The 25,877-nt window shown below is 43.0% G+C and overlaps 1 protein-coding gene across 1 annotated transcript in view; it reads left to right on the plus strand.

The window, feature by feature from the left end:
• COL15A1 (collagen, type XV, alpha 1) overlaps positions 1-25,877 on the plus strand; it is a 62,996-nt gene that overhangs the window by 31,233 nt on the left and 5,886 nt on the right. Inside the window, exons 16-32 of the mRNA XM_009869483.1 lie at positions 577-645; positions 3,651-3,686; positions 6,892-6,927; positions 7,026-7,109; positions 13,606-13,668; positions 14,163-14,240; positions 14,363-14,398; positions 15,375-15,428; positions 15,509-15,568; positions 17,009-17,077; positions 17,419-17,460; positions 19,855-19,900; positions 20,187-20,276; positions 22,701-22,750; positions 23,909-24,019; positions 25,124-25,268; positions 25,741-25,805. Of these exons, the coding sequence (XP_009867785.1) occupies positions 577-645; positions 3,651-3,686; positions 6,892-6,927; positions 7,026-7,109; positions 13,606-13,668; positions 14,163-14,240; positions 14,363-14,398; positions 15,375-15,428; positions 15,509-15,568; positions 17,009-17,077; positions 17,419-17,460; positions 19,855-19,900; positions 20,187-20,276; positions 22,701-22,750; positions 23,909-24,019; positions 25,124-25,268; positions 25,741-25,805 (1,134 nt within the window). The remainder of the gene's footprint in view (positions 1-576; positions 646-3,650; positions 3,687-6,891; positions 6,928-7,025; positions 7,110-13,605; positions 13,669-14,162; positions 14,241-14,362; positions 14,399-15,374; positions 15,429-15,508; positions 15,569-17,008; positions 17,078-17,418; positions 17,461-19,854; positions 19,901-20,186; positions 20,277-22,700; positions 22,751-23,908; positions 24,020-25,123; positions 25,269-25,740; positions 25,806-25,877) is intronic.

The following is a 25,877-nucleotide window of genomic DNA, read 5'->3' on the forward strand; positions in this document are numbered from 1 at the left end:
TTGATTAGGTAGCCTCTGAGATCCCTCCTGATACAATTAATTCTATGGTTCTTTCGACAGAATGTTTTTTTCCTGCTCAGTTTCATTTCAGTAAACTGTATTTTAGGCAAGAGCTCAACATTTGACTGTGAGAATTAGGAAGGACCTTTATTATTGAATAATAATTGAATAATTGAATAATTATTGAATAATAATTATTATTGGACAACGATTGCTGCTCTCAAACTACCTGCAAGTTCTTCCTGCCTTCAGTCAGTTTTGTAACCCTTACTAGTCCTTACAGTATTTCAGTAGCCAGGTGGCAGGTAAAGGCTAAACGGAAAATTACTGCTGCAGCATGCTTAAACATAGCCCCACGCCTAAAACTGCGATTCCGAGTGGAGCCCCTGTCTCCAGAACATCATGCATTGGTCGAGAATAGGTTAATGAGGAAACATAAAATCTTTGTGCTCAGTATCTTTTGATTCTTTTTTTTTTTTTACAGAACTTCAGTTGTAAGGGAAAAGAAAAAGGAAGGAAAGAGGGGATAAAAAAGATCAATTCTTAAATTCTGTAGCATTTTTTCTCTTCCATTAGGACATGGAAGGATCAGGTAGCATTGGCCTGTTAAGTGAATCTGGAATTACAGGATCAAGAGGGCCAGAGGTAAGTGGATATTTCTGTGGAGTGTTGTTTGTTGATGGGTTTCTTTTTTTTTTTTTTTCAAAAACAAATGTCATCCTCTCTACTTTTGGGAAATGCAAAGTCCCGGTCAGCCACAAATTTGGAGCCACCGTACTGGATTCACGTGCTTTAAAATGACATTACAATGACTGTGTCCTCTAAATAATCTGGAGAGTATTTCTCTGACACCTGGTCAGCTGATGATTTTTAGATTCAGCTCTGGAATATTTTTGAAAGATTAAAGGGTGCAATAGGTGGCGGTTTTTTTGTATTATCTACCCCTCTGTTTTTTGCCTTACCCTAATAGATGCCCTTTTTCATCATAGAATGGCCTAGACCTTAGAGGTCATTTTAATCCAGCCTCCCTGTCGCCAGGGACGCCACCTTTTTTTCCTATGAAGATGAATTATTTGTACTAATGAAACTGAAATGTTGTAGTTTGACAACCAAATGTGCATAATCTGAAATACCACTTAGACTAAAACAAAAAATATTCCTAGTAGTTTGGAAGCAGCATCTCAGAAGAAGGGAGGCTTTTTCCTTCATCACCGTGTCTCAGGATATTTTTACCAGTGTGGGCCACTTTAAAACACCAAGTAGGGAATATGGGAATGCAGCACTCACCAGATCATTTGGGTTTGTCTTCATTCTTAGCAATAACACCAAATCTGCAACTGTGCTGGTTTAAAATACTAGTAATTGTGAGTCGCTAACGTTATAACTGATTCAACATCCTAGAGACTTTTTCGGCCTCTCATATCTTTTTCTAGATACTGAAAAAGTGGCACAGAAAAATCGTTGTAAGAATAGAGTTAGCTAGCTGCAGCAAGCCGGTGTCCAAAACGAGAGGTCCAAAACCAGCGCCAAAATTGCCCGCTCTGCCCTGCCTAAATGGCAGCCTCGCTCTCAGTTTTGGTTTCATAACAGGAGTTGTTTCCAAGTCACCCAGCTATAAATACTGAAAAAAATGTCTTAGTGCAGCGAAACAAAATCCTGGAATTTTGTTTTCCTGTTACTGCTTAGTCACTCCGCAAAGTCAGTGAGTCAGTGCAGAAGGCACGTAAGAACTCCCCTGTAATCTATAATCATGAAAATGATTGTACGTAATTACTGGTGCTGCACGGAAGCCCCATGAGCCACCCTAACCCCCTGTGACAACTCCAGAGGTTCCTGGTTGTGCTGGAGTGAAAAGAGAGTATCTGCTTCTAAGAGGGCTGTAACTCCACGCAGCTGCTCGGAAATAAGTTTATTTGCAATCTCTTTGCACCTGATGACTTTTTTATTAATCTTTTGGCAGAAAGAGGTGGTTCTGAAATACCACATTTATTTTCTCTGTAGACTCAGCTGTCATTTCCAGCATTTCTATTCTCTTTCTTCCTCAGTTTTGCCAGCATTTGGTTTATCTTGTCTTCACCTTCTGAGCGAAGACAACTCAACCACTTTGTTGAATTCTTTTTTTTCCTCCATTCAACTTCTTAAAATGATCAGCAGTGAATTCTGTTCGTTTTACCATGAAAGAGCCAAAGTTGTACTTCACGACTGATGTCGCTGTGTAGAAACATGAGAGGAATTTGCATCCCTGAATGTTTGTTCCAAGCTGCTTTTAAACCCACTAAGACAATGTTGTGTTGCCTCTAAACTGGTAACACGTCGTAATTTTAGCTAAGGAGAGAAATTCAAAAAAATTGCAGGCAACCGAAAACACTCCCTTGCAACAAATGCAGTTGGACTACTTTATTTCTAGTGTCTTCTAAAAATATGCATAGTATGCTGTGATGAGATTAAAGTTGTCGTTGTAAGGGGAAAAAAAATAATAATTAAAATCTTCGTCTCCTAATATGGAGCAAGGCAGTATTTATCAAAACAACAAATCCAACCCAATCTAAACCCAATTGTTGTTAATCTCTGTTGACACTACTTGTCTCCAACATTGTTTTTGTAACAGTTGTGGTTATGAATTAGGTTTGGGGCTTTTTTTCTGGGAAAATGTTTTATGACATGCCTTGTGGATTTCCCAGTAAATTCCATGTCATTTCCTAGGGTTCTGCAGGAAGACGTGGACAGCGTGGGCCGTTGGGACCAAAGGTACCCGGTGTAACATGAGGGCTGACCTATTTTGCTTTGGCATCTATTTTTTTGAGTCTCTATTCCCAGCATTTCCCACTTCTGAAGTCTCTGTGAAGCAGTATTTCCACAATATTTTAGCAAGAAAATTTCTAGTTGAGGGCAGAGGGTAAACTGGAGATTTAGGAACTGGGTCAGGACTGAAAAGACAGTCCTAAACCTTAGCCAAGAGACTTCACAACTACATATAGTAAGATTGTAGTTGTTTAACCCCCAAGAACACAGAGACACAGAAGGGAACATACTATTGCCTGATGTACTACAAAATTGGGTACACTGCTGCAGAATTAATATAAAGTGGTTATAATATGCTCTCATTCTTCATGGGGGTGAATTTTACACCCACTTTTCGCGGTTATAAACGACTTCACTAGGCAACAGTGGCAAAATACAACAACCACCCACTTCCAAACACCAAGAGCTGATGTATCATGAGGAGTTTAAGGTATAGTTGTGTTTCATACATCCTTCAGAGATCCCAGAGTAGTAAAGCTGAGATCAAGGTTTTCTCTTTTTTCCTAGCAAGTAAGTAGAGATACCTCTACACACCTGGGGAATGTTACCATCTCCTGATTTCGGGCACCACAGTGAAAGGATCAGGCAGGTGACTTGGTAGATGCTCTGCAAAAATAAAATGTGATGACCAGAAACTCTAAGATGTGGGTGGTGACCAGAAGGCTGAACCCCCAGAACCAATTCACAACTGTACGCTGAGCATCACTTCCCCCAAAATAGGCCCGATTTCCACTCATCTTTTTACTCCATTTGGTCTCTTTGTTTGCAAGGGAAGTGACATGAATGTTTAAAATCCTTGTAATTATTGTTCATTTTCGTATTTGAACTCTGCTGTGTCTGCCTTTCAGGGAGAAAGGGGCAACATTGGTCCTCCAAGTTCAAAGGTGAGACATGCCTTTAACTTGGTTTAAAACCAGTTTTTTCCTCCTGTTAGCTTCCTTTCAATGAAATGGTGGTTGGCAGGACCTCCAAAAGTCATCTCATCCAATACCCACCCGTTGCCACCGCTCAACACGGTGTTTGTGTCGCTGAGCTGGATGGAGCTGGAGCCCAGCCCTTCCTCTCCAGTCTGCCCTGTCATTATCCCTGCCCAGTCCTGCTTTGCCTCCTCTTGGAGCCCACCACAAGGCTGCTGCTTGTTTCTCTGCTGGTTTTGGCCAGTCCCTGGCTGGCTTGTGTGCCTTTTGCAGGCGTAAGCCAGTGGAGGGCAATGCTGGGACTCAGAGAAAGAGAAGGAGGAGGCAGAGAAGGAGGAGAAGGAGGAGGAGGAGGAGGAGGCAGAGGAGGAGGAGGCAGAGGAGGAGGAGGAGGATGCAAAGAAGGAGGAGGAGAAGGAGGAGGCAAAGAAGGAGAGGAGAGGAGAGGAGAGGAGAAACTTCTCTTGCATTTGGGACAACCTTGAAATCAAGAGTTGCTCTAGGAAACAGGATAAAAGCAGTTATGAAGCTCCTCTTCTGCTTTCTGAATATTTACAAGAGTATTATCACAGTCTTCTAGCAGCATCTGCTTGTTTGTTTTTTAAAAAACCCAACAATGCAGCAGGACTTTGCTTGCCATAAATTCCATCTGCTGTACATATTTTGAGTGTTGCCATTTCAGAGATATTTGTCAGCACGATAATTAAAGCTGATGCATAGGACAGTTGTTTAACTCTGCTTTTTAATCTGTTTGAGATGATTATTTTCTTCTTATATGTACAAGGGCTTTGTTCCACAGTCATCTATCTAGTAATTATTAGTGTTGATGTCATAGACACTTTCCAAACACGTGCATTTATTGTAAGTGAAATGACTACAGTGCTATTTAAAAATAATCAAGCTCTCTCTTCAATCCTTGGTTTAAAAAATATCTGTATTTGAGCAATTAGTTGCATTCTTAAACTATGGAGGGAGATAGAATACTCCGGATACGTTATTTACAGTAAAACATCTTACCTACTCTAGATCTTCTCTTCCAAATTAAATTTCAGTAGGAGAATCCATTGATAAGCTTTTTCAGCATTTGTCATAGCAGGAAGCTGACCTGCAGGTACCCACGTGCCTGACGTGAGAGTCTTCTGGCAGAAATAGCACTGAGAATGTCATTGCTTGATGAAGAGGGCACATTAAATCTTTCATGCTGGTGGATCTACAGAAAAGCATAAGAGGATTTTGTGCCCTATGAACTGTGTTTGAGAATTTCTTCTTTTACACCAGAAATGTTCCATTTTTCTTTTTGACAACTACCTTTTAATTAAATTGACTGTTTACTAGATTTTCATGGTACTATCTACTGTAAAAGCCCAAAAATATTTTCTCGAAGCAGAACAAAAAGTGAGAATCAAAGCAGCTTTTTCCTAAAAAAAATCCCAAACCCTCAGAGCACTCCCCTCGAAAAATCAAATCAAATTTAAAAATCCACAAAAAAACCTCCCACCAACCAAACAAGCAGACAAACAAAATATGAGCCCCACTGCTAAAACAAAACAGGGCTAATCCGTCACTTGGATGAATCATGAGGCTGTTCTGTGTCATTTCCTTTGCTCTTTCATATGATCCAGAGAAAAATAGGTGCAAAAAAAAATGGAGTTTAGTGTTTATCCGGTCCTTTAGGAATGCAGCATCTACTTTTATCCATTTCTCTCCGGGCGAACTGCATTATCACTACTGAGCGATATTTCTGTTCTTCCCATAGAATAGAGTAATAGGTGAGATTCTTAGCATTGAGTCCTGCATTAAACTAGAGTGGGGGTTTATCAGACTTTTCGCCCCATGTGCTCCCATCTGCATTCAATGCCTCTCCCTCCTCTTCCTCCAGCCCGAGAGTCACATAACCAAACGGTGGAAATAACTCATTAAATGTAGCTTTGGGGGAAAGCAGCAGAACTCATCCTTTTCCTAAGTGGAGGTGGAATACGGTGATTGAAGCTGCATTTAAAAAAAAATAAAAACCACTCTGGAGAGTGGGAGGGAGCGGGAGGAGTGGAGAGAGCAGGTGGCTGAGGCGATGATGCTCCGCTAACCTGCCCCCAGGTCCATTCCGAACCGTGCTGTGTCCCTCCCAAGAGTGGTAGCCTCCCGCTTGGATGCAGCTGGACGCTATTTAGAGAGAATAGGGATTAGCGATTTAGAGAGAATAGAGATTAGCTATTTAGAGAGAATAACAGAATATTTGTCGTGGCAGGGAATGCCGGGTACAGATGGGAAACCAGGCTTTCCTGGCATTGCTGGACATCCTGGAGATGTGGTGAGTAGGACTTGCCATAATTTCTGATGACCTAACGTACCCTGGGTGCCAAACCTACACCTTAAGGATCAGCAGGAGTCCTAACAGTAGTTGCAAGAGGTGTGTGCAGAGCTGGGCCTGGGTTTATCCTACTTCACCTGGAGCAGCTCGTTCAGGAGCAAACGCAGGAGCAGGTCCCTTGCCTCCCTCCTCTGCCAGAAGTGATGCGGGCATCCCCAGAGGCTAGTTTCCAATTCCTTGGTGCTCCTTTTGCTTTTAATTATTCAGATAGTAGCTCTGCATTTAATTAGAGGGAAGTCAACAGCTTCTTGGGTGATTTTTAATGTATTTCTCATGCTTAAGACCCATGAGGCTTACAGAGGTGTTTAGCCGGGAAGTCTCCCACCACCACCTCTGTCTTGCTCGTGCCACACGCAACGTCTGCGTCCCCAGCACAGCGAGTTCTGTCCATCCATCCTAGAAATAACGTGCCTGAAATGGGACTTTGTGACTCAGCCATGTCCCCATGCCTGGGGACGTCCCGCCAGGTAAAATCCCAGACACTGACGGGGCTGGTTAGTGCTGAAGAAGGAAGGAGCAGCCAAGCAGGGCTGGTTTCAGTACAGTGAGAGAAAGGCTTGCTCAATTAATCCCTGACCAGTGAATTGTTGTGGACTCATCTGCAAATTCGCTCAAACGTGCTGGGAAATCCTTTTAACCATCAAATCCTGAGATGGTCTGAGCTGAAGCCAAAGCTTGGGGATCGGTCGCTATGTACCTGCATTTTACTGCTGTGCTTTCTATGAGCCTAGAGTAAAGCACATTTTCACAATTTTCATTTTTAAGTCACTTATGCTCATTGGTGGGTTTTTTAATCACATGCAGGGTCCCAAAGGGGAGAAGGGTGACCCAGGACCTCAGGTGAGACTTGCATGGATTTCTCTCTCTCTCTCCGAGAAACCTCTGTGAAATGCAGCAGTAAGTAAGTGCATTTTCCACTTGTAATGCTTTTGAAATAGGGGGAACCAGGACAGAATGGGAACAGTGTTATAGGACCACCGGGACCACCAGGCCCTCCAGGACCAATCATAGCGATACCTGAGGTACGTGTGTTTGTCACTAAAGTCTCTCTAACTCACCTTACAGAGAAGAGGGCGCCAGCATGAACAATCCAGCAATTCTGCTGCTGGTGTTCAGGTCATACGTCTATACCTCAAAAGGAAAAAAATCTCAGTATGTCTCTATATCAGATGGATTTGCTTTGAAACGATGAAATAGGAGGCGAAGTGGGCGAAGAGCTTGCCCACAAGAATTATGAAGTCATATTGAAAATTATGGGGTCATACCGAGAGCTTCTCACAAACTTTCCAGGTGATTCTGCAGGAGTTTCACTTAGACTTCTGCTACTGACAGCCACTATAGAGTGAACTTGCATCCCGTAGCCCTCATAACTAGTCCCCAAAAGAGAGTTTTTCACTGGATTTACTGGGTATCTACACAGAATGTTGGGATGCTAAGATCTTGGATGAGCAGAATTACAGATTTACAGAAACGCTGGTTGGAGGGGATGTCTGAAATTCAAAGTCCTGCTCAAAGTGGGACTATCACCAGCTCTATCGCATTTCTGTTGGAGTTTCTGGGAAATTCCTCAAGAGCTGTGACAGAAGTGCAGATGTAAAATTCATGTCCTCTCTCCCAGCCCTACCACGGTGTTGCTGTGGGACCTTAACTCTTTATCGGTCGCTGAACAGCTCTGTTCGCAGTAATAATCAACCTGTACGGGTTGCTCCTTAGCTCATTAATACTTCAAAAAACCACTATGAGAGCCTCAGAGGGAGAGCGGTATGTGCAAGAAATGTAAAGAGATTATTGAAGGTGACACAGCAAAGTGATGACATGAGTTTGCTGGAGGCTGCATGGCTCCCTGCACGTTGTGAGCTTCGCAGACCCCGCGTCTATGCAACGTGTAACTGTGCCTGAAGAAACCTGAAGTGCCTCTTCTGAATTCCCTACGATTTCTGTGTAAGCCTCCTCCACCACGCATTGCAGAAATGTCTAGAGCCTGGTGTAAGCTGTGTGTGGTGTTGGGTGTATCCCAAACCCATAGAGAAGCCCATGTCCTTCTCTAAATACCCTGAGGAATAAGCTCTCTACAAAGCAGGGTGCGTGACAAATGTGACTTTATGTACGTTTGTAGCAAACAGGTGTTCTGGGCGTCCCAGCATGAGCTGTCTATCCTCACACGCTTCAAATCCTCTATCTCGTTCATCAGATGATTTCCCTGAGGACTTGGTGTGCTGGGGTTTGGTGCAGTTAATTAAATGTGTGTCTAAGCGTATGTCGCTACGTATGACGGAGAGTTCTGCCTCACAAATGCTTGTATAAGAACAGGACCTTCGCTGACTGTTTAAATTGTCCAAATGTTTTTGGTTGGCTCTGTCTCATCTTCTGCAGTTAGCTCCAGGTACGGAAAGAACTACTGCGAGTAGACCTCCCGCTTGCACTTGAGGCGGCAGAACTAAAATAAATAGAAAGAAAGAAAACCAGCTGTTGTGCTGCGGGTATTGCCTTGACGTGGGTAGAGCAGCAGAGATCAATTCCGTGATCTAAGTGAACCCCAGGGCAGTTAGAGAGATCAGGGTCAGGGTGTCCCAGTTCACTCATTTAACCATTGTGTAGCCAAAGATGACCACGCTCCTCGGGCTACACGAGTCTGGTCTGTCGGAGCTGGAATGGGATTTTTTATAAAGAGCCGCATGGCTACAGCTGGACAGATTTTATGCTGCTGGATTAAGATAAAACAAATCGACGCAGTTTCAGTATCGCTGAAATATCGAGATCTGATGTGGAGTGCTGTGGCTCCAGGCCAGACCTCACCGTTCTCTGGCCACTATTGATTGAACTGCTCTGCAGAGTGGACCTTGGTTTCCTCCTCATTTCACCTCTGTTAGCTGAGGGGATTTGATTCCTTCAGGAGCTGCTTCTAATACTGTGGAAAGAAACAATTTCCCTCAGTTTGCTGCTGTTTGATATTCTGAAATACTAAAATCAACCTTCCTCATCCTACGTTGGCTGTTTCACTCTTTTGGAGCGCAGTCTCTGGTACTCAGTGCATTTTCATGAGTGGAATCATGGTAATCAGTAAATCATTTCAATTGTTGCTCTGATTTCATCACTGTAATTTATTTGAATACGATACAGAAATAATTTTGAATAGAGAAACCTTATTGGATTTAAATTTAAAACTTGTAAATACTTATCTATTGCTACCATTATTCATCAATAGTTTAGGTACAAGAACCAAACGAATGACCTGCAGAAAGGTGTTGGGGGTGTAAAGCAAATGTCAAAAGATTTTTTTGTGTTTCCTACACTTTTTTGTCATTTTAAAGAGGACACATTCACGCCATTTGGATGCACAACTGAAGGCTTAACGTAGAACCCAACCCAGACAGTCACGCCAAAAAACTGTTTCTTCCTCTTTGTAACAGGGAAGAAAATACCAAACCCAACATTGTCCTTACTTTGCAGGCAGCGCTTTCTGAACTGGTTTGATGCGTTGAAAAGTTACGTTTCCGGGTTGTTGCTGCCAAAGCTGCTATAACATCAACCCAACATTGTCCTTGCTTTGCAGGCAGCGTTTTCTGAACTGGTTTGATGCATTGAAAAGTTACGTTGCCGGGTTGTTGCTGCCAAAGCTGCTATAACATCCCAAAAGATAAATAACTATACACCTGCAGCAAGTTGAGAAGAGCGCAAACTTCCTCTCTCATCATCACCCTTGTACTCTCTGTTTTCACGTCTTCTTCGGCACCGTGTACAGTTTTCTGACTTCCAACCACAATTTCCAGTTGCAGCTAAGCTCTATTTCTAAAATACACCAAGTGCCTCATCCCAAGCTCAGCAAAGCTTTTGGAATCCTTTCCACTGACTTCAGTACAGTTTGGATTGAGCCCAAAATAAAATTAAAAAAAAGAATACTGAATAATTCCATAATGAAAAGACAGCGTAAGCCCAGGACTCCTGGATTTCTGCCACCAGCTGTAGATAAAGCAGAACAATTGCAGCAGCAGGATAGGATATGTGATGTGATCAAGTAGATTTGTCCTCTTTTGTGTCCTCCTTCACAGCCCAGATTAGAAAAATAATATTCAAAGATTTGTAAGACAGTGGGACCTGACTTCTAGAGGCCATGTGGTCAAACCTCCTATTCAAAGCAGAGTTCGCTTCAGACTTGGTTCCTGCATTCGTAACAAATATTGCAAAAGATTGTGACCTGATGGCATCGATCTGCACCTGGTTACAAGCAGAAGCAGCAGCCAGATTTCACAATACCTTGGTGACAACATGGTTATTCCTGTGCCAAGTGAATCCCTGGTGCCTGAAGGCACATTCTGCCCCGGTCTTGTGAAATTCGGAGGATTTTCATTATGTTGAACAGGAATATACCGCTGCACACAAACTGAAATGGATGTCTTGGCTTGCCTGCTAAAAAAAATGGGCTAGTTCAAGCTTCTAAGGAGATTCATGTTTCTGACTCCCAAACAAGGCTGAACTGTCACAGAATAAATGAGGCTGCCGGTGTGAAAAAAAAAAGAAACACATGACAAAACTGAGTCAGGTTCTCTTTTCGCTCACAGCATTCATGGGGCACAAGCACTAATGTATGGTCTGTCCTGAATGGTAATGGGTAATGGGAAGCACAGAAGTAGCCATGTGAAACCAAAAGGAAAGCCTAATGGGAACATCAGAACTCAAATCTGGTTGGGAGCAAGCAAGGTGGATTTACTAATGGCAATTCATTCCTGACCAGAACGATTGCTTGTCTGTGAGCAAGGGATGGGCACTGGAGGTTGTGCACCCAGCAAGCTTCTGCTTCTTTTGTTCTCCTCCTTGGCGAGTGACAGGATGAGGGGAAATGGCCTGAAGTTGCTCCAGGGGAGGTTCAGGTTGGATATTGGGAAGAATTTCCTTACTGAAAGGGTTGTCAGCCATTGGAACAGGCTGCCCAGGGAGGGGGTTGAGCCACCATCCCCGGAGGGGTTTAGGAGGCGGGTGGGTGTTGCATTGAAGGACATGGGTCAGTAGTGTTGGTAGGGCTGGGAAAAGGTTGGGCTCGATGATCTTGAAGGTCTCTTCCAGCTGAAACTGTTCTGTGATTCTAGGATTCTGTGATGCTGTCACCAAACTGATGATGTGGTGACAGCCTTGCTATCACCAAGCTGATGGCGTGGATAAGCAGATGATAAAATAGGTGGAATATTGGCTTAACTGATGGACTCGGAAAGCTGTGACTGGTGCTCCGGAGGACCATGCCCAGCTGTGAGCTCCCCAGCACAAGGAGGCTACTGCTGTGGTGGATCAAGCCCCGTGCTGGGCTGCTGAGACGGGCAGGGGACCGGGGCGCTGAGAGAGCTGGGTCTGCCCAGCCCGGAGGAAAGAAGGCGACAGAGAGGCTTTGTTGCTCTCTGCAGCCACCTAATCAGAGGGTGCAGAGGAGACGGAGGCACCATCACGCCAGTGACGTATCGAAGCATGAAACCTTCGTTTTGATCTTCAGCTTATTGAGGAGAAATGACTTCAGGCTGCGACATTTGGCGTCATAGCTTTCAAATTAAAGATGAGAGTCGGTTAAGGAAAGCTTTGAAAGCATTCTGAGACACTTACATGAGAAGCGTAAAACAAATGCTGGGGTTTGTTATGCCAGGCGTGTAACAAAACTAGAAGTAAAGTTCTGCTTCTTTGGTCTTATTTCTGTTTTTTTTCCCCCATAGTTATAAAGACATGCTTAACTGTCTATGCATTCCCAAAAATCCGTGTGTGTGCCCTAAATAATCAATCTGCTATTTGAAATAACTTGTTCCTTTACCACATTTCTTTTAGCTACTGCTCAATGATACAAATGGAATATTTAACTTTACTGGAATTAAAGAACTGCTTGGGCCTCCAGTGAGTATATTCTGCTTTTTTTTCTTTTCCTTAAGAATTGCTCTGTCTTCAGTGTCTGCTTTTAAGTATGAGCTAGAGCTGAGTTTCCAGAATTGTGTTCCCCCTAACTTCAGCACCAAGCTCTGTGGAAGTGCTTCAGGGCAGAACTGAATTCTGTGTGAACTAATTGCTTTTACCCACTTGTGTGAAAGAAAGGAATTAGTTTAACTCTGATTTTGAACCATATATACAGAAGGACAGAAACATGGAACCGATGCAAAAATAGGGACCACGTTTTACATAGCGGCTCTTCCATTTTTTAATTTTTTTCCCCTCAAATCATAAAACATTGGGATAAAGTATTTTGCTTGAGAGTGCAGGGAAAAGTTCTGAAAAGTAAATGCTAATCTCCCAGAAAGAGTCAGAAGCATAGAGTCTTGTGGAGTGCCCACAAGTTTACCGCTGGCTGAAGTTGTTAATGCAGTTTCAGATCAGATAATATTCACAAATTGCTCAGAAAGTGGAAAATGCATCCTCTGCTCTGCCAGTCTGTAACACGTGTTTGCAAGGGCGTGCATTTTTTTACATTTTGCAGGGGCCACATGGCAAGCCAGGTCTACCAGGGTTTCCTGTAAGTATTACATTCCTTGGATTTAAGTAAGTATTTTTTCAATAGAGTTTAATTTTAAAAAAAAAAAGTATATTTTTAAAAATAAATTATATTTTACAGAATTTACGCAAAGTTTAATGAATTTTCATTTGGGAGACTGTAGGTCCTTATGAAATCAGCAGCTGTGGTAGAAATCAGCTCTGCTGGGAATGAAGTACAGTCTGATGTGCCCACCTGGTATCTCTGCTTATCTCAGAATCAGTTCCGTACCTTAAATCTAAGTGTGACTGACTTGGATTAAAAATTACCACGTAAGGAAAAGACCCGTGCCAGGAGAAATATATTGAACAAATATGAAATTATTTTTATATGTACTTACATTCTTTAGACTTTTTTTTGTCATGACTACAGAGTACATTAAGGCCTTATGAGGAGTACCCCTTATATTTTAGCCTTTAGGAAACATTTCTTGTTCTTCCCTCAGGTCTTTTCTTTGTCTCTCCACTAATGCAGAAATCACGGAGACTTGAATTTAGCTCTTGGTGCGTAAAAAAAACGCTTTTGAATGTGCTTATAACAGAAGAATGGAAAACAGTATGTGATCCGAGCAGAGTGGCTTTACCAGAGAACAGATACAGAAATTCTCACATTATCAAATACATTGCCCCTATTTCAGAGAAAAATATTTTTTTAAGTACTATTAAAAATATAGCTTCAGAAATTCTGTTGTAAATCAGTCTGGCTGGACTGTTGTGGAAGGAGAGAGAATAAAGCAGGGAGGAAATAGAGAATTTTGAGCTGATTTTCCACTCTTATTAATGTCTACATTAGGCTACACTGCAGTAAATATCGAGGGAGTTGTTTTGTTCTTGTTAACAGAGTCTCCCAGATTCGATTAAGGAAACACTTTGACACCGGCAGCAATTTAGGCTTCTGAGAGTTATGAGATTGCAGCCAGAGGGATTCCAATTCAAGTTTTCCAGTTATTTATAATTACATTCAGTAAAAAGTCCTAGCTCTGTGCTCTGAGCAGGTGGATTTCTGGACTTGCTTTGGCTTAGGGCCCTCGGGGACCAAAGGGTGACATCGGTGTGCCTGGATTGCAAGGACCCAAAGGACAACAGGTAAGAGAATCGTAGACTAGAACCACAGTTGGAAGAGACCTTAAAGATCGCGAGATGTTTCTGCTGCAACTGCAGGGCCATAAAATCCCCGAAGACAAAGTCAGGACATCCTGACTAGCCAAGCTGAGGGAACTCAAGGGGACACCAACAGCATGTCTGCCTTGGCGGGGACCTCTCATGGGCACGGCGTGTTTCACCTGGTTACTCTGCTGAGAGCAATTAAAAGTCTTCTTTGAAAAATAAGTATTCACTCGTCTCTGGGAGATTTACAGGAGCAGGGTGCTTTTAGTGTGCTTTATTATGTTTTAAGAAAGATCAGCCTCTTTTTTCTGCCCTAGAGCCAAGCTTCTCGCTACTGGCATCGCTGTGACTTTGGTATCACGGCGTTACTGACCCGTCATGCCTCAAAGAGCAGTCACGCAGCTTCTGTTTCTTCTGATTCACTGAGAACTGCCTTGTAAACACCCTAAAAAACCCCACTTTGATAATTTCAGGGTGAAAAGGGAGAACCAGGAGCTATTGTTGCTGCTGATGGAGCTTTAGCTGAATTGCTAGGAAGAAAAGGGGAGAAGGTGAGCTAATCCTGTCTTATGGCCCTGCCGAGCGTTTGGTGGCCTCGTGACAGGTGGCCACCTCTGATCGATACTGCAAGAATTCTCCTGGTCGTCATTCTCCGTGCATCTGTCCTCAACAGGGTGAAGCTGGAGTGGTGGGACCGGCGGGACCAATGGTGAGACATTTTTCTTTTGCTTTGGTAATAGTAAATGTAAAGGTGTAGCTTATTTTAGCTTTTCCTTCCGTCTGAGTAGGGGTAATAAGGAGCATTCACGCTTCAGGATGATCAACATCCTTCAGAAAAGAATCGTGATTTCTCACCATTAAACGGTTGTCACCTGTCGGTGGTATCTGCGTGAGACCCACAGACAGAGATTATTTAACCAACTACACAAGAAGAGGTATCCCTTAGCATGTCACTAGACTGAAAAAAAACAAACAAAAAAAGGAAATGAAACCAGGAAGGTTGATGCATAGAGAAAGAGCTAGTCTAGACGCTTGTGGTTTTGTGGGGTTTCAGGAAGCTGACGGTGGGGGAAAGTTTACGGTGTCCTCCAGTTTGCTGCTTCTTGTTGTCGCTTGGTGGCTGCCTCGAAGCGGCACGCCTGCAAATCCCCAGCACAGCTCCTCCGTAGCCCTGCTCCCTTTTTCCCAGGCAGCCCACGTGCCCGTCCTTTTTGCAGTCACTTGTATCGCTTTTTGAGGCCTGATGGGTCAGCCACTCTTCTATAAAGGAGGGTATCTGTTCTGATTCAACTGATTCAAAAATAATTAGAAAAAGCAATCGAAATAGAGGTGCAGAAGGCACGCATCACCACTAACGGCATTTTTTTTCTACTGGTTGATCCATTTAATTTTGCTTCCCTAAGTGGTGACTCGGGTTTGGATTGCACACCCTACAAATGGCTGAGAATTCAAACTTCGTTGCAGGTAACGGGCTTTTCCAAGCCAGAACAAACTCTTACAGGCAGACCTCAGCTTCTGACATCACTCAGCAGAGCAAGTAGAGAGGATGTTCCGTGCATTCTCTGCAGACAATCACAGACCGATTTTTAATGCAAATATAAAACTACGTCTCTGAATAGCTGAGTCTATGTCAAAGATATGTTCTGTATCTTCTCCATAATCATATTTTCTTTTTTTTTGTCCAGGGACCAATAGGACCTACTGGACCTAAAGGAGAACTCGGTTTCCCTGGACGTCCAGTACGTATTATGATCTCAGGTGGAATAAAGATAGAGGAGCTTGCTTCTGACACATACTACACTATTCCTACTTATTTCAGGGCCGCCCAGGACTGAACGGACTGAGAGGGGCGAAAGGGGATCGAGGCGAAGCGTTCAGTGTAAGTTCTTATGTATTGCAATTAATTGGGATAAAAGCCCTGTTCAAAATCTTAAATCTCATTTCTGTGGATTCCTTTAAAACGATGATGGGACTGAAAACTTGAAGTGATGTTAGCATAGCAGTCATAAGGTAGAGCCTTTCCCATGTCTTTGTTCGTGAAGCCTAGCCACGATGATAAGGTGGAGATCAGCCGGACATCAAAGAGGTGATTTAGTTGGTATCACTGTATTTCAGCGGAGCATGTTTTGTAAATGAATTCTGTTGTGTGAGTCCTCTGGTTCTGCTTTGTTTAAAAGAGAAATAAATACATGGCACACAAACTGCAAAATACAGGTGTGTTGTCTATCTGGAAAATAAATGTGAGTTGATGATATTACTTTATCTGATTAATGGGGAGACTGAAAAGTGGTAAGTAGCTAAGTATCTTCAAGGTAACTAAGTGTCTTCACAGGAAGAAAAGACCAGGTACTAAAGGTTGTTGACATCTCTCCAGAAAGGTATAAATAGGAATTTAGTTGCTGCAAGGTGAAACCAGACCACTCTGACAAATTCTGATTGGAACAAAATGACAGAACAGATGACTAGTCACCAGCAGAAAATATTAAAGTAGATTTTCCATTTCTCTGAATCTGGACGAGTTTCTGTGGAACCTACTCTGGGTGACGCTACTCTGGCAGGGGAGGTTGGACTGGGTGATCTTCCGAGGTTCCTTCCAACCCCTGACATTCTGTGATTTCTGTGATCTTCAATTCCTGGGCTGACTGCCTTAACCAAAGAAAAACTATTACAACAAGTCTAACTAGGTGGAGTACAGTGAGCTGGGAGATTTAAAGCCAACATGCAAACCCAACTGGCTCTCCCGGAGTGCTGAGGGAAGACGAAATCCAGTGGGCTGATGAGGTGACCTGTGCGCTGCTGTGCAGGAAGGACGGACGTGCTGTGGTGTCAGGATTTCAAATGACACAGTAAAGAGGCAGCATGGCTTTTTCCAAAGGGCCTCCAGTCTAGCAGGGTTCCCTGAAGGTGCTAATCAGTGTGTAATTATCTGACTGGCACTTGAAAATATACAAATCTCAGCAGTCTTGAGAATCTCAGATACCTAATTTTCCTCGGATGAGAGATCCACTGCCTTTAATTTAGTTTCAGTTTTTAGTGCTTTGGGCTTTCCCATTTGGGGATTTGGGTGTTTCTTCTCTTGTGGAAATGACGATCTTAGACCGTTTTGTTCTGCACAGAGCGCTTGAGGCTATAAATTAAAATTCACCTGACAGGTTGATCCCAGAAACTGAATGCTCAGCCTCTCCTCGAGCCATTTAACACAAAATATCTTGATTAAATGGGGCTCTCTGAGCCCCTGGGCCTTTTTTCTGTAGGCCCAGTTGTGTTGCCTATGGAAAGATCTGTCTAATATCACCCTTCTTCCATGTCCCCTTACCAGGGCCCTCCTGGCTTGCCTGGACCCCCAGGCCCCCCCGGACCTCCCGGACGGATAGTTCATATCAAAGGAGTAAGTACCGCGGGGGTTTGGGCTCTGCCTCTGTAGCGGAAACATGCTGCTCCAGATGCAAACAGAAACGTCAAAACTTGTTCCAGGCAACCTTGCTTATGTGCAGAGGGAAAAAAAAAAGATCTCATAAGCAGAGCTGCTGCCCTGTAAGAGTTTTTTTGAGAGTGGGACCTGCTGAGGGAGCTGGGAGCTGCCCGGCAGCGAGCTGAGCTCTCGGCTCAGGAGGTGCTGGGTTTTGTTTCCAGGCACTCTCCTGTCACCTCTATTAGATCTGTTCAGTGTGTTACCTGCTGGGTTATGCCTACAGACGTTAAAATGATTTCCCTTCTTGTTTTCAAAAGACAGTCTTCCCAATCTCTCCCAGACCTCACTGCAAAATGCCGGTAAGTCGCAGGCGGCATCTTCTGCTCTCAGCAAAATGCATGGCCACGACAGCGCAGAACCACGGCAGCTACAGACGTAACCACAGTAGCTTTGCGGCTCTTCTCCCTCTGCCTTCTGCTTCGCGCCAGAGATGTGTTTACCTGGTCTTCGAGATAACAGATTTTCAAGTGTTTAAATCCCTAAGATTAGCCACGTCTAAAATATATAACAGAACTAGAAACGTTAGAACCTCTGGCTTAAAGCGCTTGGATTACTTGGTTGTCCTAACACTTTAAGGCTTTTCAAAGTTTGTGTTTCCCTAGTTTAAGAGTTGCTTTGGGAGGCTGACTGGTTATACATATACCTACACATATTTTTTGGAGATATATATATATATAAATACTGTCTCCATGTTTTTCTGCCTTTAGATGTTTTCAGTTTCCCTGCCCCCTCAAAAGATTTGTTACGTATTTCATTGCATCAGGAAAAAACAAAAGAAAGAGCATGTTCTTTATCTGACCCTCAAATGTGGTCTGTTCACACACAAACATTTATTATCTCAGGAAAAGCAGCAGGTGAAGCCCTGCCCCTGCTTTCCAAAGGGAAGGACAAACCCACCGTTACGGTCAAAGCATCTGCAATTCCACGCATAGTACCAAAAGAAAGGAGATGGGGCTTATATTTTCATTTTTTATATTTTTATATTTTATATTTTAGTCTAATGAATCATGGAAATTGCATCCTACAATGACCTGTGAACAGAGTTCAGTCCTGGAAGCGCATTTCCCAGGGCACTATCGTACTAACATTATGCCACAGTTTAGGTACCTGGAAAGGATTCTGCCTTCGGGAGCTGCATCCCTCCCTGGAATAGTGTGGTGGGCACTGTGGCTGATCGGCTTTTCTGTTAGCTCAAATTAGCATTGTGCCCTCTCCTCCAATTTCCATTCCAGTTCTTTTTCACTTATTTTAGAGAAGCAACTCTTGACTTGCACTGTACTAGATGCATTGACACTCATCATCACCGTGCCCTTACTGTTGAAAAAAGACCTTTCCCAGCGTATGGATCTTTCTGTTAATTAACAACAGGTACTCATTACTCTATAGTCATTTGATATTTCTACGGATTTGGCCTTAACCACCTCCAGGCCCATCATCTTTTTTACCTATTTGAATTCCTCCCTTAAATCTTCCCACTCCCATCGTACAGCATTAACCCACCAGGATCACATGTGGGTTAGTCAGCCTCACCTCTGAAATCCACAACCCGATGTGCTTGGTCCTACTTTGGGCTAGACAATCTTCAGAGACGCCTTCCAACCTCAACTCTCCCACGGTTTTAGCTGAATTTCGGATAATAAAAAAGCTGCTTTTCAAGAAGGTTACGATCAATGAATAATACAGTTACGTCTATGTGCACAAGGGATAGAAACCTGTATTGGTGAACACCTCTTTGTGCATCTAAGTGTGCTGGATAGATTTGTCCTACGTTTGTGAATAACCTCCTAAACCTATCCGAGTTTATAGATGAGAAGTCTGCTGTACATGCCTACATAAACGAATATCGATAGAGAACTACAGACCGAGCCCAAGTTTCCCTCATGTGAACTGAACTTCTGAAGTTAATGGAGCTATCCATGAGAGTAAGACTTCGGAGAGCTAATGCGACAGGACTAGCCACATGCAGCACCTTCCGTTGGGTCTGTTTGGGTTTTTTTTCATATGCTTGCTTAGATTCCTATAAATAGGAGCAGCTACTACTGAGATCAATCCACTTCCAAGCACTGTGCTGCATTTAAATCCCCGCGCTGCCCCTATTTGAAGACAGGCATTAGAGGTAAGCGTCGTGCCCACTGGTGTAGAGGTAGCTCATGCTCAGAAAAGGACAGACTAGAATAGCTCCTGCCTCACAGATGTGGTCTCACATCTGGAGCATCAGGCAACGTCAGGCAGTAGGCACAGCCTGGTGAACAATTTACAACCACGCTCTGTTGTCTTACAGTCAGAAAATCAAATCCTGCTTTCAAAGGGAGGTTGGATTAAATGATCTCTGAGGTCCCTTCCAGCCTAGGCCAGTCTATGATTCTAAATGTGATTCTAAATGCAGAATAGTTCCTGGAGAATGAGCTTTCTGATGTTTCACTGGCATGACTGAGCATAGGATTTGCTGGTGCCTCCAAAGTGCACGTTGACCCCTCCTGAAAAGCATGTTGCATGTCAGAGGGAGCGCAGTCCTGAAGAAAGCTTGAGCAGCTAATATTTGGATCTTGTCAGCCTGGAGATAACCCCAGCGTGTTGCTGTAATGTTTACTGTGCTAGCACGCAAGTTTTCCAGGCTTTTCAGTCACACCAAGTACTGCGCTTCCATCGGTTAATGCGTGTGGATAATTTTTAATAGATTTCTTTGTCTCTAGGTGAGCACTCCTTACCCTGGAAATCAAGAAGCTCTTAATGTCCATGGTGAGTAATTGTTTTGTTGTACCTTGTTTCTTGGTTTTTCTTAGTTAAGCTCTTTTTGCTTTTTCTTGACTATTGCACAACTTTGTTTGTGTAAAAACCAAACATATATATATATATGAGGCAGCCATTCACTGCTCGTGAGGAGAGCGAGATGAGCACGCAGGGACTGGAGCCATGTGCCCCCCACGTATGGAAAAGTTCGCTCTCGCTTTTGGTGGTTTGGTTGTCGCCACCACAGCCTCTGCTGTTGCCAAGTTCTCGTGAATCTGTGATGCTTTCATGGCAGGTGCTAAAGCAAACGGAGGTTCCTGGGGGCTGCCCAGCTCAGTGGACTTCAAAGGAGAAAAAGGAGACAGAGGTGCTCCAGGACCACCAGGTACGCTACATGTGACATGTCATTGTCACCTCCTAAAGGAATATATTTGTGAGTGTTACGCACGTGTTAAGTACAAGAATAGATACTGAAACGTAACTGCCTGCTCAGAGATTTTTTCTGAAATCTTAGAAAGACATCGTGCCTGCTTCCTGCGATATCATTTGGTTGTCAATATTTTTTGAAACAATTGGGCTAAAATCCATCGCTTCCCGTTTCAGGATAAGACGTTCTGAGTTCAAGGCAGTCATTTGTTGGTCACGGTCCCAGTTCCAGCAGGAGTTGGAACTGAGTGATCTCCTTTCCAACCAACTTTTTAATATTCTATGCTTTATTTGTAATAATCATGAGAAGTCAGTGTGAACTAAAAATACCAGTTAACTGGTGGTAGGAGCATCATAACAGATGTTCCTCACCAAAGATTTACTTTTCTGTATCAAAAAGTTGATACACATTGCCAACTCTTACAACTCCAAAATAGTAACAGAAAGAAGCATCTATTTGAAAAGAGTGCTGTTACAAACTTTTTCATTTTATCATTGCGTATTTTGACCTCTCGTATACTGCGTTAAGGCTTCGGTCAGTGTCAGGAATCATCTGAAATAGAATAAGCAGTAGATCAAATTAACGTTGCTGTACCATATTTACAGCCTTTGTCCTCTAATGTGCTGGTAACAAACACAAAACTACATCTATATGGATATTTATGTCTTCGTTCCAAAGATCTGTTGACTGAAGATCACATTTTGGTTATTTTTAAGAAGGCATCTGTTTGTTCTAATAAAATCTGTTTTCTTGTCCTCAAAAATTTTTATTCTGATCAATATCCAGTGCCTTAAAATAAGCAGTTAGTGCTTCCTAATCACCAATATACTTCACCAATATACTTGTAAGAAGTGTTACTAAACAGAAATTAAGAAAAATTTACCCTCTGTGCTGGTTCATCCACCATGAACACGTCTGTTCCCTCTCAGGTTCTGTATTTAATGCAAATTAATGTCCTACCAGTATTTTTGCCTGTATCTGATTATTTCAGTGGCTTCAGAAGGCGGGGATTATGAGAGAATTGTGCTTACGATCTTGTTGTAAAACTGAAGCTAGTGAAGGATGGTGAAAATAACACAAGAATTCTCCTCAGACTGAAAAGAGAATTCACCTTTCTCCTAAAATAACAGATTTATTTGTTCGTTTGCCAACTAAATCCAAAGAGATCGACTAGCTTTTCCGAAGTTAAAATATATTACCTAAGACCAACTCTGCTGCTGCTCTAAAAACCAGTCCTGTTTGGTTCTCGCTTGTTGATGTAGCTGCTAAAATATTCTTCCACACAAACCAGTTGTCTAGGTCTCGCAGGAAATCCACATCCCTGACAGTGAAAATTCACAGGCCAGACGTTGCAGGGTAGTGGAAACTGGTTAAAGGAGAAGAATTTTTCAAAACCTTCTGGCTGGAGCCTCCTTCGCTACAATATCTGCTGAGCCCCAGCAATCCAAAAAGCTTTCTGAACCGTGTTGCTTGTCCACACGGTGCATTTACTTTTTTTCCTTTTCACAGAATGTCTTCTCTCTAACATTACAAACAGGCTCTATTCATTGATAACATGCAGAAAAAAAAAAAAAAGAAGAAGGAAGCCAACACAGAAAGAGCGTAGATGGCAGGCCGTGCTTTATGCAGCTACTCTGTGTCGAGGCAGGTGTAGTATCTGGAGCGTAGGTGCTGCGTTCCAACCACTCGTGCAATGCTGCAGCACAACGCCGCGGTTTCTGGCTGGAGCAACATAGTCTGGAGCCTCCTAAGACAACGCCTTTGGAATTAGTGGCTGAAGATGCGCTAATCGAAAATGCCGTGTTTATCGTGGTGTGTTGGCCTTCAGCCATGGTCAACCCCCTTCCTTCCTGCTGGTTGTTCCCCAAAAGACCAACCTGGTATTCCGGACAAGTTTTCACATTTACCTAAATCCACTCTTTGGCCTGTTTGTTTGTCCTGAGACTTTCTTTTCCATACAAAGAAGTTTCACCTTTTTTTCTGTGAATCCTGGGAGGACTGGAGCTAAAGGAAAATCAGCGAGGCGGAGCAAGACGTCCTCTCACTGGGAAAGCATTAATTCTGGCCATAAGAGAGTTCTGCTGCTCTAGGGGCCAGGTCAACCTCTAGATCAGAGCCCAGACCTGAAAGTGGTGTAGCTTCCCCTCTTCTAAAACGAGAATATCTGACTGGGTTTTAGATGCTTTGTGCTGCCCTGGCAGCTCTGGCTGACCACCGTGTAAAGCCTTGCTGTGTCAGGAAACAAAAACGTCAGTTAGATTTAAAGGTTAATTGTAAATAACTTTCCTTTAAACTCCTAAACCAGTAATATCCAAAGCAGTGCTTTTAACAAGAAAATTGCAGATAATTATTGCACTTCACTGTATTTTCCTCATTTTTCAGGTCCACCTCTGCCTCCATCATATTTCAGCCACTTCATTAACAGCATAAAGGTAATTATGTCCCATTTGTGCCTGAGTTCTGTTAAGCTTTTTTAAAGTGTACTTTACTATAAATTAAGCATAAAACCAAGTAGCATGGCAAAACATGCAACACAGATAAGAGCATCAGCAATTACAAGCCATATTAATTTCTTAAGCTCCAGATGAAGAGACAAGTTTGTTGCAAGTATAGAGATAGCAGATGTCAGTAATATATAAAGATTACTTGTTTCAAAAACTACTGGTGCTTTTTACCTTCCCAGTGGTAATGAAGTGAGTCATAATTCACTGTCACCTAACACAAGTTGGTATAAATTATCTGAATGCGTTTGTTTTCATGCCAGCTCAGGTAAGAGACAGCCATTACCTAAAGGGCTTCTAGAAAAATTTAGGAACAATTAACACATGGCTGGGGAGGGGAAATTCATTTCTGTGTAATATTGTGTATCTTTTAAACTCACAGAATAAAATAAGTTGAAGTGATGGAAACTACTTTCCCCAGAATCTCTTACAAGAAAATATATGTGTCACTTGATGTGTTTGGTCTCTCTCTTCCATTATTCTCCTGATTGCTTCAAGTGACAAAAATGAATACCAAAAACAAGTGAGCAGGGCTCTTTACCAGTAGAATATTTGTTTTTGTCAGAAAGGTGAAACACAGTAGGCCAAATAAAAGCTGAAGCTAAAAAACCAGCAGGCAAACAGAGAAGATAATGCCAGGAGGAACCCACAAATGCTGCGGCTCCTTTTGCACGGCGAGATAACGCCCTAGGATTTCACCGCTGCTTCTTACCCAGCGCTCCGTTCCCCAAACTAACTGATAACCAGTGATGAAGCACAGGAGAAGACGCACAGTTCAAAGCTTCTGCAATCCCGTGTGGTGTCTCTTCTGTTGTCCTGGCACACTCCCACACCCTTCTCTCTCGTCCTACGCGCAGTCCCCTTCCCCTCGCCACTTTCCCCTTTAAACATCCGCCCGTTCCACGTCAAACTTGCTTCACTTTTTCCTTGCTGACAGAGAAAAGCAGACCAGAAGGAAGCAACATCAAAACAGGTTTTAAGCAGATCCTTTTCTTTACTAAGCTCAAGAGGTTTCACGCAACTTTAAAAGGTCGGCGCACAGAGTTCTGATCTCCCTTCAGCTCGGTTTAAAATGTGTTCTCTTTAAAGGGTGAAAAAGGAGACAATGGAGTCACTGGTGTAAAAGGAGAAAAAGGAGAACCGAACGGAGGGTTCTTTCTGACAGGACCTCCTGGACCACCTGGAAAACCAGGACTAATTGTAAGTCACACAAGTTGTAGAGTCGGAATATTTGTGGGTACACAGTGTTTTAATTTAGAAGGCACTAAAAAGGCACCAAGACGATGCTAAGAACTATATAAAAACTGATATACTAACCGTTTGGTGAATACAGGAGAGGTGCATTAGGTGGAAACACAGATACTTCACTGCTGTGCACAGAATTAATTTGCTATGAAAAATAGATGCAATGTAATGCTTGGCTGTCTAATGCAACTGCATCAGTACATAGATTCATTCTATTAATAACATTACAAATCAAAGCAACATCTAGAACGTGTGACACTACTGCTTGTATCCCCATGAAGGCCAAAATCATTCTCCATCAGGACTAATATAGATGGAAGCTGACTTGTAAATTACTGACCCACCTAAACATTTAATCTCATTTTCTATTCCGGTAATCCAAACACATGAATGAAAAGTCCAGCCTGTGCATATCTGGATGGTTCTTATAAAATTCAGCCACTGTCTAATGTCTGCCTAGTTGTTTTATCTTCTGGTGATTGCCACCACAGCTGCTTAGGAATCAAACACACTGATTTATCCCCAAGATCTGGCAACAAATGTGTGCATCACGTTACTCTGTCATCATTTGCCCAGGAACATGAACGGCTGGGTCACAGCTAAGGACAAAACACTAGGCTAGCAAGCCCACCTCCCTAAGTCCCCCTTGGTGCTATTCCACGAGGCTGTGAGAACCATCTCCCCATTTAGAAACTGCTCCACTGGCAAGGAGGAGCTGGACGGCACAGCTCGGCCCATCAGCGGCTGAGTCTCCTAGCCCAGGGTCCAAAAACTTCCAAAACCTGAGAGTACTGTCAAAAGTTTTACAAATATCAGCTACCCAGGAATAGGCATGAGAACTTTCAGGAGAGTTTTTGAAAATTAAGTTCTTGAATTTAGTTAAGCCATTCTAGGATTCTAGGATATGGTGAATTTTTTTTTCACGTGCCATTAATATCCATGCATCCTTGAAGAAAATTGTGCAGACTCATGTCTAAGCAGTGGTGGCAGTCCTTCAGAAAATGTTGCCACCAGAGGTGCAGGCTCTGCATTCAAAGAAACACTTTTTATCACTGACAGGGACCAAAAGGGGATTCAGTGATCGGACCCAGAGGACCTCCAGGCTTACCCGGCCTTCCTGGCTTACCAGGCTATGGAAAAATTGGACCTCCTGGTCCACCTGGACCGCCAGGACCGCCTGGACCACCTGCAATATATGGCTCAGGTAAGAGGGTGTGGTTTTGCTTTTTGCTGGACAAGTTCATTTTTGTTTTACTTTTAGAGCAAACGATATAATGGCTCCTCAAGACCTGCACAGGCAGGAGATAAAAGTTCTTGCTCTTCCACGTGCGTATCATTAGCAGCTAGAAGATCATTCTGGTCAATTTAAGAGGACATGGTTCTTCAGCTGCAGAGTATCTACAACAGATTGCAATCTGTTGACCTTAACCTCCCAAACAACAGAGAAAAGACTAAGTTTCACCACTGCTTTAAAAAAAAAATTTTCAAGGATTTTTTTTTTTTTAATAGCTCACTTGAACACAGCTATTCAGAAGTCGACTACGTAAGGCCTATGGCTATTTAAAGCTCCCGCTACTCCTAGATACCACCACTGAGTTCTTTCTCTATGTCACTCACCTTCTCTCTCAAAAAAAGCGATGACCTTCAACATGTATTGTGTGCTTGTTTTATTTTAGCAGCTGCAATGCCTGGGCCACCAGGTCCTCCTGGAGAACCAGGGCCACCTGCAACCAGGAATCTGGTAAGCCAGCAAAATGAGGAAAAGCTTGCTTCAGGTCTTTCAGTGGTCACTGGTAGCACTGAGAGAGTAGGG

This window comes from Apaloderma vittatum, unplaced genomic scaffold, assembly GCF_000703405.1.
Source record: "Apaloderma vittatum isolate BGI_N311 unplaced genomic scaffold, ASM70340v1 scaffold2555, whole genome shotgun sequence".
Lineage (NCBI taxonomy): Eukaryota > Metazoa > Chordata > Aves > Trogoniformes > Trogonidae > Apaloderma > Apaloderma vittatum.